Source organism: Phaseolus vulgaris, chromosome 8 (assembly GCF_000499845.2).
Source record: "Phaseolus vulgaris cultivar G19833 chromosome 8, P. vulgaris v2.0, whole genome shotgun sequence".
Taxonomy (NCBI): domain Eukaryota; kingdom Viridiplantae; phylum Streptophyta; class Magnoliopsida; order Fabales; family Fabaceae; genus Phaseolus; species Phaseolus vulgaris.
The window spans coordinates 50,434,609-50,447,180 of record NC_023752.2 but is presented as its reverse complement, the minus strand read 5'-3'; the positions used below and the strand labels follow the sequence as shown (position 1 = coordinate 50,447,180).

The 12,572-nt window shown below is 31.0% G+C and overlaps 1 protein-coding gene across 1 annotated transcript; it reads right to left on the bottom strand.

The window, feature by feature from the left end:
• Positions 1-11,063: 11,063 nt before the first annotated feature.
• On the bottom strand, positions 11,064-12,351 carry LOC137826998 (putative clathrin assembly protein At4g40080). The gene has a single exon (XM_068633167.1). The coding sequence runs from the start codon at positions 12,252-12,254 to the stop codon at positions 11,211-11,213; it is 1,044 nt and encodes a 347-aa protein (XP_068489268.1). The 5' UTR covers positions 12,255-12,351; the 3' UTR covers positions 11,064-11,210.
• Positions 12,352-12,572: the final 221 nt, after the last annotated feature.

The following is a 12,572-nucleotide window of genomic DNA, read 5'->3' as shown; positions in this document are numbered from 1 at the left end:
TTACTCATATATAATAAAATAACAGTAAAACAAGAAATATTTAATTAACATATAAATATATACAACTATCTAAAAAAGATATCCCCCTTCATAGGGATTTTAATATTTACACAAAAGTTTACAAACAAAACATTCCACATAAAACATATGTTCCTCTAGATACTAACTGAAGAGCTCTATCACCTGCAACTTCATCTACTCCCGTATAAATTAACACGATCATCACAGATTATAGAAAACAAACACAAGACAAAGCACAAGAAGCTAGCTATTTTTAAAATTTCAAATATAAAACTTTAAATATCAACATAAACCATCAATATTCACACATTTTCACAAGTTCATCAAGGTTCTATCACGTTCATCATCCACATTACTCCTGTCATATTTCTACTGACTCACATACTCAGACACTTGACTCTACTTCCGAAAGACTCGTGTATTTAAATTAGCATCCAGAGACTTGCACCCGTCATACTACTCACTGTGAATCCACACAATCATGCACATAATCAATCTCAATATCTCATCATCTCATATGACAGGATAAATCCATTTGATCTACTCTGATTAGTTTCTTTCAAACTTCAGACTCAGCCAAATGAACCTCCTTCGACTCTCACCAACTGAATAACTTCATCTATGTGATTTCATTCACATGACACTCACAAATCAATACACCCTAATAACAATCTCAACACGGTATTTTCTTTCCTGAAAATACTATGTCTTGATCACACTTTCACCTCATTACATACATCATTTAACACATCAATCCATCATTCAATCACATCATATTTTAAACTTTCTAAACAATTCAAATATATCTCAAATTCACTTAAACACATAACTAAGTTCCAAATATATACTTTCTAAATCATTCATCATCTAAAATCAAACAATCACTTCTCATCAAACATCTCATTTAAGTAATTCAACAAAATATTCTAAAATAGTTCAACTCATTTATATTATCATTCAAACACTTTCAATTCTCAATCACAAACACTTTCAACAACTTATTCACCTTAAAATCAATAAAATATTCAAAATCAACTATTTCAGTCAATATATTACTTTACTCTTCAAAAGAGACAATCCTGCAAGCAAAAACAATTGGAATTGGTGACCACGTCACCCCCACATCCAAATCTACCCAAAAGCTTAAAGGTAATTAACCTGCACCACAGAGTCCTAATCAAAATCTAACTATATAACTAGGACCTTGAGTTAACAGAGATTAACCTTAAAGCTAAAAGAGTCACATGCAAAACTCTTGCTGAGACAACCCTATCATGTTCAAAATTTGACTCAAAGAAAATGGCAAAATTGAACTTACTCTGTTTAAGATTTTGATCGGGCAATCTTGTAGAGTTCATTGCCAGGAGTCCAATGGCAGACTCCGATCGTCAAACTAATAACTAAGAACGTTAGAATCATAGAGAGAAGGAAGAGGAAAGGGAAAAAGAAAACTTGTAGAGAAATGGTGGTTCTTTTAAAATGAAACCTGAATAACCGAATTTTCTATTTATATACTTTTTTTCATTTTAATAATAAAATAATCAGGTGTCATTTAAAATGTATCACTGTTACTCCAAGGTTATTTTCTATATTCTTACACTATAGTTCATAAATATTTGTATTCTTTTTATTATAATTCATTTTTATATATTTATTTTACGTGAAAAAATAAATATTATAAATCTATTAAATCCAAAAAAAATAGCAACTGTGAGCTTTTTTTATTATTTAGACTAAAAATATAGTAGTTTTAATTTTGGAAAATGTTTACAAAACATAATGCACTTTGGCACAATAATTAAATTCAACGAAAAACCTTTTCAGACTTATTTTATAAGGGGATTCATTTCCTTAACTAATAATATTGAAATAAAAACGACACAAATTTTAAAATACTTAATTTGATATTTGAAAATAAACTTTAAATTGAATTAACTTTGCAAGAAAAGTAAATGTCACTAAAAATAGAAAGTATTTTTATTGAATTTTGAGAGAGAGAAAAACTCAAAGAAATTAAACAAAAATGAAAGTGAATTTTGAAAACTAGAGGTAGGGAAATACTTAAAAAATAATGTCAAGAGAAACTAATACACTAAAAGTAAACACATAAAGAATTAAGAGGACCTCAATAATGGCAAGGAATAAAAAAAAACAACTGAGAATAAATAACAAATTATTAAGAATATATGAAGAAATGACATAAATTCTATAGAAAGTTGGGATCAAATTATACTCTTTTTTTTCATTGGTCATTTTGTTTTTATGTTACAAAATATCAAATATAATGTCCAAATACAACTCATGAATTAAATTATACATTCTTATTTATAATTTATTTTCCACTATTATTTCTTAAAACCTTAATTAATAGTCTATAATTACTTCCTTAATGTCCACTTGTCACTTCTCCAAGAAAAAAACATTTAAAAATAGTTCCATGTCAAGAATAACTTTTTATTATTGTAAAAAAAAAAAAAAAAAAACTTTACTTTAGTGATGTAACTCAAATACAAACACATTTTTTTTTATTTCCATCATCACATAACAAGTATTCTTATCTTCTTCTTCTATACATAGAATTCTAAACCTCAAATAATTGGACTATATATTCTATGAATCAATTAAAGGTTTGTATTACCCTTCTCATTAGTATTTACTTATAAGTTATCGAGACTACAAATTAATTGACTTATACTTCCTCAATGTCAAAATTCATAATAAAATTCCGCTAGAGAATATTACTTCGAATATAGAAAAAATAATACAAGTATCTTGTTATAAATATATTTTTATTCACTTTGATCTTTTCTTTCTTATAAATTTTTTAAATCTTTAAAAAATTTATTCAACTTAATTTCGTTCAGAAAAATAAAAAGATTTGGATTTTTTTAGTAAAATTAACTTTAAAAAATGAAAATTTAAAATATTAAAAAATAGTAAAAGAGAGACGAAATAGAAAAAATGAAACAGAATTAAAAAAAAATCATCCATTTGAGCAAAATATGAAATTTAAGAAAAACTTTAATTTAGTTAACATAGATTATGCTTGCCTTTTAAAAAAAATAAAAGTCAACAAGAATAATAACTATTTATTAAAAATGTTTTTGTCTTTCTCTCTCTAATTAACTTTTTCTTCACCTCTAATTAACTTTTTCCACGCATTCTTACAAACCCACAATTCGTAGTGCACGTTGTGTTTTTTTTTTTTTTACAAAAGGACACAGTTTTAGAGATGTCAATGGAGGACGGCTATGCGGGTCGATCCACAGTCCGCTATCACAAAATGCAGGATAGACTCATTAATCTAAGGCAATTATTTTCTGCACCTAATCAATTGCGTCTTGTACCCGACGAATTTTTTAAACGGTGTCTTCTTTATTTTGAAAAACGGTGTAGGTGCAGAGAAACTTGTTTTTCCTCTTTGGTGGTGGTTTGAGTTGCAGAGGAGGTGGTTTTAGTGTGGTGGTGGACGGGCCGTTTGCAAGATAAGGTCCACCGGTTTACATTGTTGTGAGGTAGGAAAACATTTAAGTTGGTTTTTTGCATTTTGTTCGAGCTGAGCTGGTCACGGATACCGATATCCAGAAGTCTGATTTTAACGTTACGAATGCAAGCGTCCGGAAGTCATTGTTAAACACTCTGAATATAAACATTTGTAAGCAATTAACATTTACAGTTGAAGCTCCTGGACGCCTATGTTCGTAGTAGAGAAATGCGTTACGAATATCATTATTCGAAATTGGGTTTTGTATTTCGGATGTACATATCCAGAATTGGGTTTTGAATTCCGGATGTACATATCTGGAATAGTTAACTATGTTATGGATGTGGGCATGCGGAAATATATTTTTTGACTTATGGATTTCTATATCCGGAAGCTAAGTGATATTTTTTTTCTCAGCATTCTCAATGGATACAGCTGCCTCAGAGGAGAAATGCGAACGAAAGAATGGCAAGACGACGATGCCCGTTGCGTTCAGTGCGAAAACGAAGGTGGCGGTGGCGATGGCGGCTGCTGCGCAAAAATGAAAGGGTGTTGTGATTGGGTGCAGATCTCCCTTAACCAAATTTCAATTTCATTAAGGACATTTTCGTATTTTCACAAATTTTATTAAGAGCATTTTGGTATTTTTGTAAACATGATTGGGTGCAGGGAGAATCAGCTTTAATCTAATCCGCTAACATAATTTGTAGCCTGTGCAGACCAACGACGGGGCAGAACGGGTTGGTTCATTAGCCCACATAAATAAAAATAATTATTTCATTTTTCTACAAAATAAAAAACTATACCTCAGTCACTCATTATTGTTGTGTGTCATTTATTTTATTTTAATTTTTTTTAAAAAAAATTGAATTCAATGTATAAAAAAATGTTTTATTTTAATCAAAGGAATTAATATTAAGAGTGAGAGTGAATTTAGTTTTAAGTAAAGTCTTATATTTAAAATTTGTTAATAAAAAAATAATATAAATAAGAGATTTCAATAAGATACTCGTTAAAATATTAGTCATCTTCATTAAAATATTTTGTAGCAAAATTTTGATAAGATACTCTGGTACATTTATATACATATATAGAAAAATATATGCAAAGCAAAACTTTAATTATTTTTAATAGTCTTTTATCAACCTTATTACTTTAATTCATATTTTTATCTTAATTGAATTAATTGAACAATAAAATTTTAATTTTTCAACAGTAAAAAGAGAATTTTTTTACAATTAATGAAATTTTAATTTTTAAAAAAAATAATATTTTCTTTATGCGGCCTACCTCTTATATAGGGCGGGCTAGTGAAATAAACTCGTTGGACAGGTCAGCATGACCTACATTTTACTGGCTAAACACGAGGTGGACCAACCCACATATCTACCTCGTTGCGCCCCCACTACACACATATATGGAGCAAATTTTTTCCTTCAATCCTATAATTTCTTCCTACACTTTCTTAATTCTATAAATTTTAAAAGTAGATTATTATTTTTTTCAATTTTAGATTGTGAAATCTCGATGCATTATGAATTATTGAATCTGAAATATAAAAATTTAGATTTTATATATACTGTATAATTCATAATATAAAATTATAATTCAAATTATTCAATTTATAATCGAATTTTTTATTTTGGATTTTATAGATCATAAAGTTTTTCTAGATCCAAAAATTCCAAAATACAAAATTTATATTTGAGATTGTATAATTAAAAATATAAAATTTGTATTATGGATGTAAAATATAAATTTTATATTATATTTTGGATTCTAGAATTTATAATATACCATTTATATTTTGAATTAGCACAGCAAATTACAATCATTTTCTTTGTATTCTAGATTTCCACTATGCTTTGCCTCATATTTGCACTGGAACATCAAATTTTCTCTCTCCTAAGCAATGGAAAAAATGGTGTGAAGAAGAAAGCATAAAATTGAGATTACTTCCAGCACTGTCAATGATGAACTAGCTTTTATAATAGGTGTTCCCTCAACACTTAATACTCCATCCTTCAGTGTTGCAAGAATAGATGGGTGGAAGAAATTGTTGAGAGATTCGGCTTGAAGAGAAATGGGGTATTTCTAGGATTTGTTTATTTATTTTACTAAGGATAATTTGGTAATATCACCATCCCATGAGTGTAGGAGGAAACCATGGGATGTAGGAAGAAAAGCCCATACATACAAAAGTATAATTTGCTTGGTGTAGGATTAAACCATGGGGTGTAGGAAGAAAAGTTCAAATATTGAAAAGTGTAATTTGTTTTGGGCCATTGCATTCTCACCCCCATAATTTTAAGCACTTTTTTTATAAAAATTAAAATTTTAATTTTATCCTTTTGAAAATAAATTATTAGTTACGTGCATTCAATTTGGAATATGTAATTTAGTAAAATTATAGATTGTATATTTTGAAACTTTTAACTTCAAATTTTTATATTCTAGAATGCACAATTTGAAATACATATATTTCTATTTCAAGTTGTGTCTAGAATATACATTTTATAATATAATATACTTGGAATGCATTTCCAATCCAAATCTGTATTGGAAATACATTGTGAATTGTATATTTTTTAATGTATTAATACATTTTGAAATAAACAATCCAAAATGTATTGTTTTTTAAAATAACTTTTTAAAAAAATTTATAAACTTTGTATTTTGAATTAAACATTCCATAATATAATTTTATATTTTAAAATATACATTACGAAATATAAAATTGTATTCTAGCTTGTATGTTGCATAATATAAATTTCAGAAAGATAAACTTACCATTTCAAATTTTATGGGGATGCAACTTAAAAATACGGGGGTTCAAAATGCAACTGCCTTTGTTTTGCATCCGGTCCATACATAAGCATTAATGGAACACGATTTTCTTCAAAGACCACATAACTTTTTTTAGTTATCAATAAAAAGAATTTGAATAAAAAATAAAGAAGCTCTCAATTTTTTAAAAATCTGTTAGTTCATAAAATATTTTGGATTCTCTTGAAATATTCTTCTATCCAAGAGACACAAATAGACACATGTTGGATAAAATTATAAAGATTAAAAGTTTTATAAAGAGTTTTTAACCAATACATCTAACTACTTCACATGATTTTTAACCTCTCAATGCACATGTGCTTCTTGGAAGTGTAATGATAAATTTTTCCTTAAATTTAATAAGGTATAATTACCTTATTCGTCCCTATATTTAGGATTAATATTTAATTTAGTACAATGGTTTTAAAAAAAATTAATTTGGTCTCTATGTTTTTTAAATGTATCCAAATTGGTTCTTTCCATTAAGTCTCAGCTTACGGCGTTAAATGTTGCTTATGTGGCTTCACGCTCTCCCCGATTGGACCCACCACGTCAATCTTCATCATCCCAACTGTCCTCACTCCCTGCCTCACCTTCAGTTGTGCCCGCTTCGCCGACGGCAGCCGGTTCCTCTTCTCCTTCCACGCGCACGACACTATTGTACAATGTCCATAAACTATTCCCCGCCCTCACCATCCTCCTTCAGTCCATTCGTCGCTCCCTCTCCAATATCTCTTCCTCGCTGCCCGACCACCGCCCCTTCGACACCCCTATCGCTTCGCCGCCTTCGCCCACCTCCTCCTCCTCCCACTTTCTCAATCTACCCCGTCCACACCATTCTCAAGGGACTGACCACCGAGCTCTCCAAGGCCACCGAGACCCTCACAGTCTACAACAATAGCAACAAAATTCTTGTGCTCGTCAACTGCAAATATATGAAGATGAAGAGAGTGTCTTTGGTGGTGCCGTTTGGGGTGTGCTTCAGTTCAAGAATAGTTGGAAAGACTGTGACTGGACCCAATGTGCCAACAATTGATTTGGTTCTTAGAGGCGGGGTTGAATGGAGAATCTATGGGGTGAATTCAATGGTGAAGGTTAACAAAAAAGTGCAATGGCTTGGATTTGTGGATGGAGGTTTGGAGCTAGAAGGTCCCACAACAACTTCCATCGTTATTGGTGGGTACCAGATGGAGGATAATCTGTTGGAGTTTGATCTAGCTTCTTCGACAATCTCTTTTACTCCACAATGCTACATGTTCCCATTTTAGAGTCCTTTGCAGTTAACGAGGACGAGAATTTTCCGGTGGCGAAACGGGTGTGGCTGAAGGCAAGGCAGGGAGTGAAGATGGTGGGGATGATGGAGATTGACGTAGTGGGTCCGACCAGGGAGAGTGTGAAGTCACATAAGCACCTCTCTCTGCCACATAAGCAAAATTTGACGTCGTAAGCTAAGACTTAATTGAAAGGACCAATTTGGATACAAACATAGGGACCAAATTAATTTTTTGTTTTAAAACCACAGTACTAAATTAAATATTGATCCTAAATGTAGGGACAAATAAGGTAATTATACCTTTTAATTTCAAGGAATCATCTATGTGTAAGGATTAATTAGGAGTTAACTAAGTGTTTAACATAGAATTAGTTGGGTTTTAACTTTAACTTAAGTAGTTTTATGTTTATATTTGAGTTTCTAACACTAGTTGAGTGTCTTTTCCTCTTCATTGGTTGTGACATTTCCTATATAAAGAAGATAAAACATTATTGTAAAATCACTCTTTGAAAAATGTTTGAAATATTTTAGTGAGATATATCTTTATGAGTCTTTGAGAGTTCTTATTTATTTTGATTTTATCCTGAAATTTTTTTCAAGCGATGAGTTTTTTTATACATATCTTTTGATAAACATCTTGAAGGTGACATGTCCTTACCCTATTTGAATTCTCAATCCATTTTCTATTTATTTTTGCAAATTGTTCTTGTTTTAAATATTGTTTTCTTGAGTTTGAAAAATAATCACCATGAAATTCATTCCACAACCTTTCAATGTTTTTTCATAGATTTCTTTCCTCCAACACCTTTTAAATTGACCAAGATTATCTTATTCTAATAAACTTCAAATCAAACTAGCTTAGCACTAGGCATCAAAGTAATTGAATGCTTAATGGCATTCAAAAACCTTTAACAACCATTTATAATAATGGAAAAACTCATATTGCACTTCCTTCTTCTTCTAACATTTTGCTCAAATCCAAAAGTTTTTTTCCCATCATCATACCATAACACCATAATAGTCTACATTTATAGCTAATTTGATAATAATATATTTCTTCTTCTTTAGTTTGACATTATTCAAAATTCATCTAGCAAATTCCTTAATGAATAGTTTAACTACATTGCATTGACTAGTGGCTTCCACAATTTTTTTTATCAAATATTTGTTTATATATTAGTTTCTCCTTTCATAGTTCCCAACAAATTATGAGAATCTCATAACAAGGTTAAAGGCAAGTCTATCTTGTTTTACAACAAGAATTAAGAAGGATAGTAACTAGCTAAGTCTTTGTTCTTATTATAATGAAAATGACAAATACTTTATGTTTATTTTATTTGTAAAAATAAATATAATGTTGTATTAAATATTTGTAATCAATATGCCGTGAATTAATTTCTTTTTATCAATTTTCTAGTTCGTTATCAGGTTTTAGATTAATTTACTTTAATTGATGATTAGTCGATTCACCAGTTATTTAGTGAACTCCGATGGTTGAATTCGATTTTTAAAATAAAGTATATATATATATATATATATATTTGTTTAAAGGAATTAGTTTATAATATAAGTTTACAATTTACAATAATTTATTGAGTTAAAACTTTAAAATTAATATGACACAATCTACAATACATTTATATTCTAAAAGAATTATAAAATGTTTTTATGCGAAATTGTGGTTGATCATTAATCAAGCTGGTGGTTGAGGTTATATTTCAACCAAAACTGCAATTTAATATTATAGAGATGTGAACTAACTTAATTTGATAATCTGTAACTCAAATTTTAATTAATCTTCAAACTCAAATTCATTAATGCCAATTAAGAATTGGTGATCTATAACATGTATGGTATATAGTTAGGAGGATGAAAACTATAACCAGTTATTTTATACAACTATTATATTAATATTTTATCTAAAAAATTTATTTGTATTTCTTCTTATTATTATTTGAGTATATTAAAAAATAATAATTACGTGGTTATTTAAAAAATGGTTGTCAAAATTTATTTTATTTTTCTAAAAATATAATAATGTGCCTTACCTCAGATTGCTCTTGGCCCTTCAAAACTTCTTCCAAGACAAACGAACGAGATTCAAAGGCGAGCTGTATCGTTATATTACTACAAATTTTTATATTAATGACTGATTTTGTTAAAATCTTAATCAACTTTTTTTAAATACATATTTTTTTGGTCAAAATAAACAAATTCAAAACCTTAAAAACTTCACATATAATTTTATTTATTTCGTCGAACAAATCGAGACAGTTAATTTCAATTGAAATGTTTTAGTTGAGGTATCATTAGATTAATTATTAACTCAATTTCAATTAGAATGTTGGTATTCTAATTTAAAGAAAGTGGTATGAACTCGACAATGATAAAAATAATCAGTTAAAATTATGGATAAAACCTTATTAAAAACATTATTTACTTAATCTTTAGTTAGGAGTTTTCATTATGTTAATATTTTAAATATTGTGGGTTAATGATTTGAATATTGTATAATTGATTATGTGATTATTATATGTTTTGCTTACTCCTTGAATCGATACTTATTGTAATAGAACACTGTTCCATCTTCAATTATTTTCAAATAATGATATATGAACCTCCATTATTTTCAAACACTTAAATAACACGTTATTTCTCCAATTCCATCTATTTCTAGCATGACTCCATCTGTTCCAAAATACAAGTTGTTTAAAGGTTACTGCATAGATATTTAAAAAATAATCAATTTTATTGAATTTCATAAAAAATGAGTGATTTCCTAAAATACCCTTTTATCTCTAATTAAATGCTATCACTCCTACTCATTTGTTCATATTCTCATAACCATTCAACTTCTACGCATCCAAAGAGTATAAAAAGCAAGTAAGTTTTGGAACTAATAATGATAGGATTTACTAGAATTAGAAAGACTATTGTATGAATCCATGACTATTAAATAATATCATTCATGCACGTACTCACCCAAATCTTATAAGTTACTGCACTCCACACAAGATTCTACCTAATTTCTTGGAACTAAACCAATATTTTCTCCTTAGGCCAAAGCCAATAATATGACTATTAGGTAACAATCCACACTTTTAATCATTGTAACATATGACACATCATTAAACAATGCACCAACAATTCATCCGCAATTCTTCAATAACTTTAATCATGAAAAATAATTTACACAAAAAAGAATAAAGTGTAATGAAATTTCCTTCACTTTTTCTTGCGTTGGACCCGCGATATAGCTTACGGATGTAACATCTCATCCGATTTCAGAGTAACTCCAGAGAACATATGATAAGGCTTAAAGTCAAATTTATAAAAAATCTCTCTCTCTCTCTCTCTCTCTCTCTCTCTCTCTCTCTCTCTCTCTCTCTCTCTCTCTCTCTCTCTCTCTCTCTCTCTCTCTCTCTCTCTCTCTCTCTCTCTCTCGCAACAAATATATTTATGATGTGTTTGTTCCATTTTCTCTTGACAATGTACAAAATCAAAAACCTCAAAGAAAAAGAAATCAAAAAGTAAAAAATGAACAGAGAAAAAAAAACAAACAAACGACAGAGGACAGCTTATAGAGAATAAGACCGTTGGAAATTGTCATCCCAACGTTTGAACAGTTAGCTGACATGTGGCCACGCGCCACCCGGTGGGACCGGAATATAAAATTTCGCCGGGCTCAAGAAAAGGGTTGGTGAACCGAGTCGAGTGAGTCAAATCGTTCCTACCGTCAATCACCACAGTCAACCACATTCCTTCCATATCCTCCATTTCTTCCACCCCTTTCCTTTTAACCTTACCGATCAAATCCCAAAACAAAGTGTTTTTCTTTCTATTCACAAACAAAACAATCAACCTTTCCCTACACTCTTCCAACCTCTTCAAAAACTGCACCAACTCTCTCAACTCGTCCACACCCAAATCCCCCACCCTCCTCTCACTCTCCTCCACATGCAGTGAAATCTCACGCTGCACGCGCCCGTAATCATCGCAAACCAATCTCACAATTCTGTACATCAAGTCGATCCTCTGAAGGTGCAGCGACTCAGGCGCGTTACTCACCTGCTCCACGAAATCGACTAAACTTCGTATTTTACACAGCAACTCAACGCTAGATACCCCCGAAAACTCTCTTCCGACGCCGTCGCTTGTTAGATAATAACCCAAAACGCGCGAAACCGTCAAGACATGTTCCAGAACATTCGCGTACCATCGAACCCACGAGCTGAGCTCCAGAGATTCCACGTCCGTGTCGTCGCGGAAGGTAGCGAGGTTAAGAGCGTTGTGTCCTCCGTGCGAAGGGTAGTGCGAGAGGTTGTCCTTTAGCGTTAAGGGTCCCTCGGATACGATGTTGTGGAGAGTGAAGAGGCATTTCAGTGCCACCGTGGCGCTTTGAGTTCTGTGAAGGCGGTCCATGATTGCCTCTATGCAGTTGCGTGGCAGGAGATAAGAGCCGCGACCTGCGGAGAGAACGTCGGCGATTTGGGACTCCGACGGAGAAGAGGCGAGGCGGTGAGTGGTGGCGCGCAGGACATGGACGCGAACGGTGGACACGTGACGCTTGATTGAGAGTGATGCTGCAATCACTGAGGCTTTGTCTTTGAAAGTGTGTAGGAGATTTGTGAGTGCCTTGCGAATGGACATAGCGTGAAGGAGGCAAAAGTTGAAGAGTGTTCAAGTGCTCTGTTTTTTGTAGTTTCTTTTGGCACAAAAGTCATGCATGGCTCAATAATATTTCTGGTTCTTCACGGACGTGCACATTTGGTTTATTTATAACAAGTAAAATTATATAAAAACTATTTTGACTCAGCAAGAAAGTGAAAGGTGCAATATTTATTATATTCATATACTTTCTTCTATCTTTAAAAACAAACATTCATTTTAAAGTTTCATTTCAAGTATAATTTAAGGTTCCAACATTTTTTAGTAAAATATTTTAAAAGATTTTCTATTTTTTTTTTG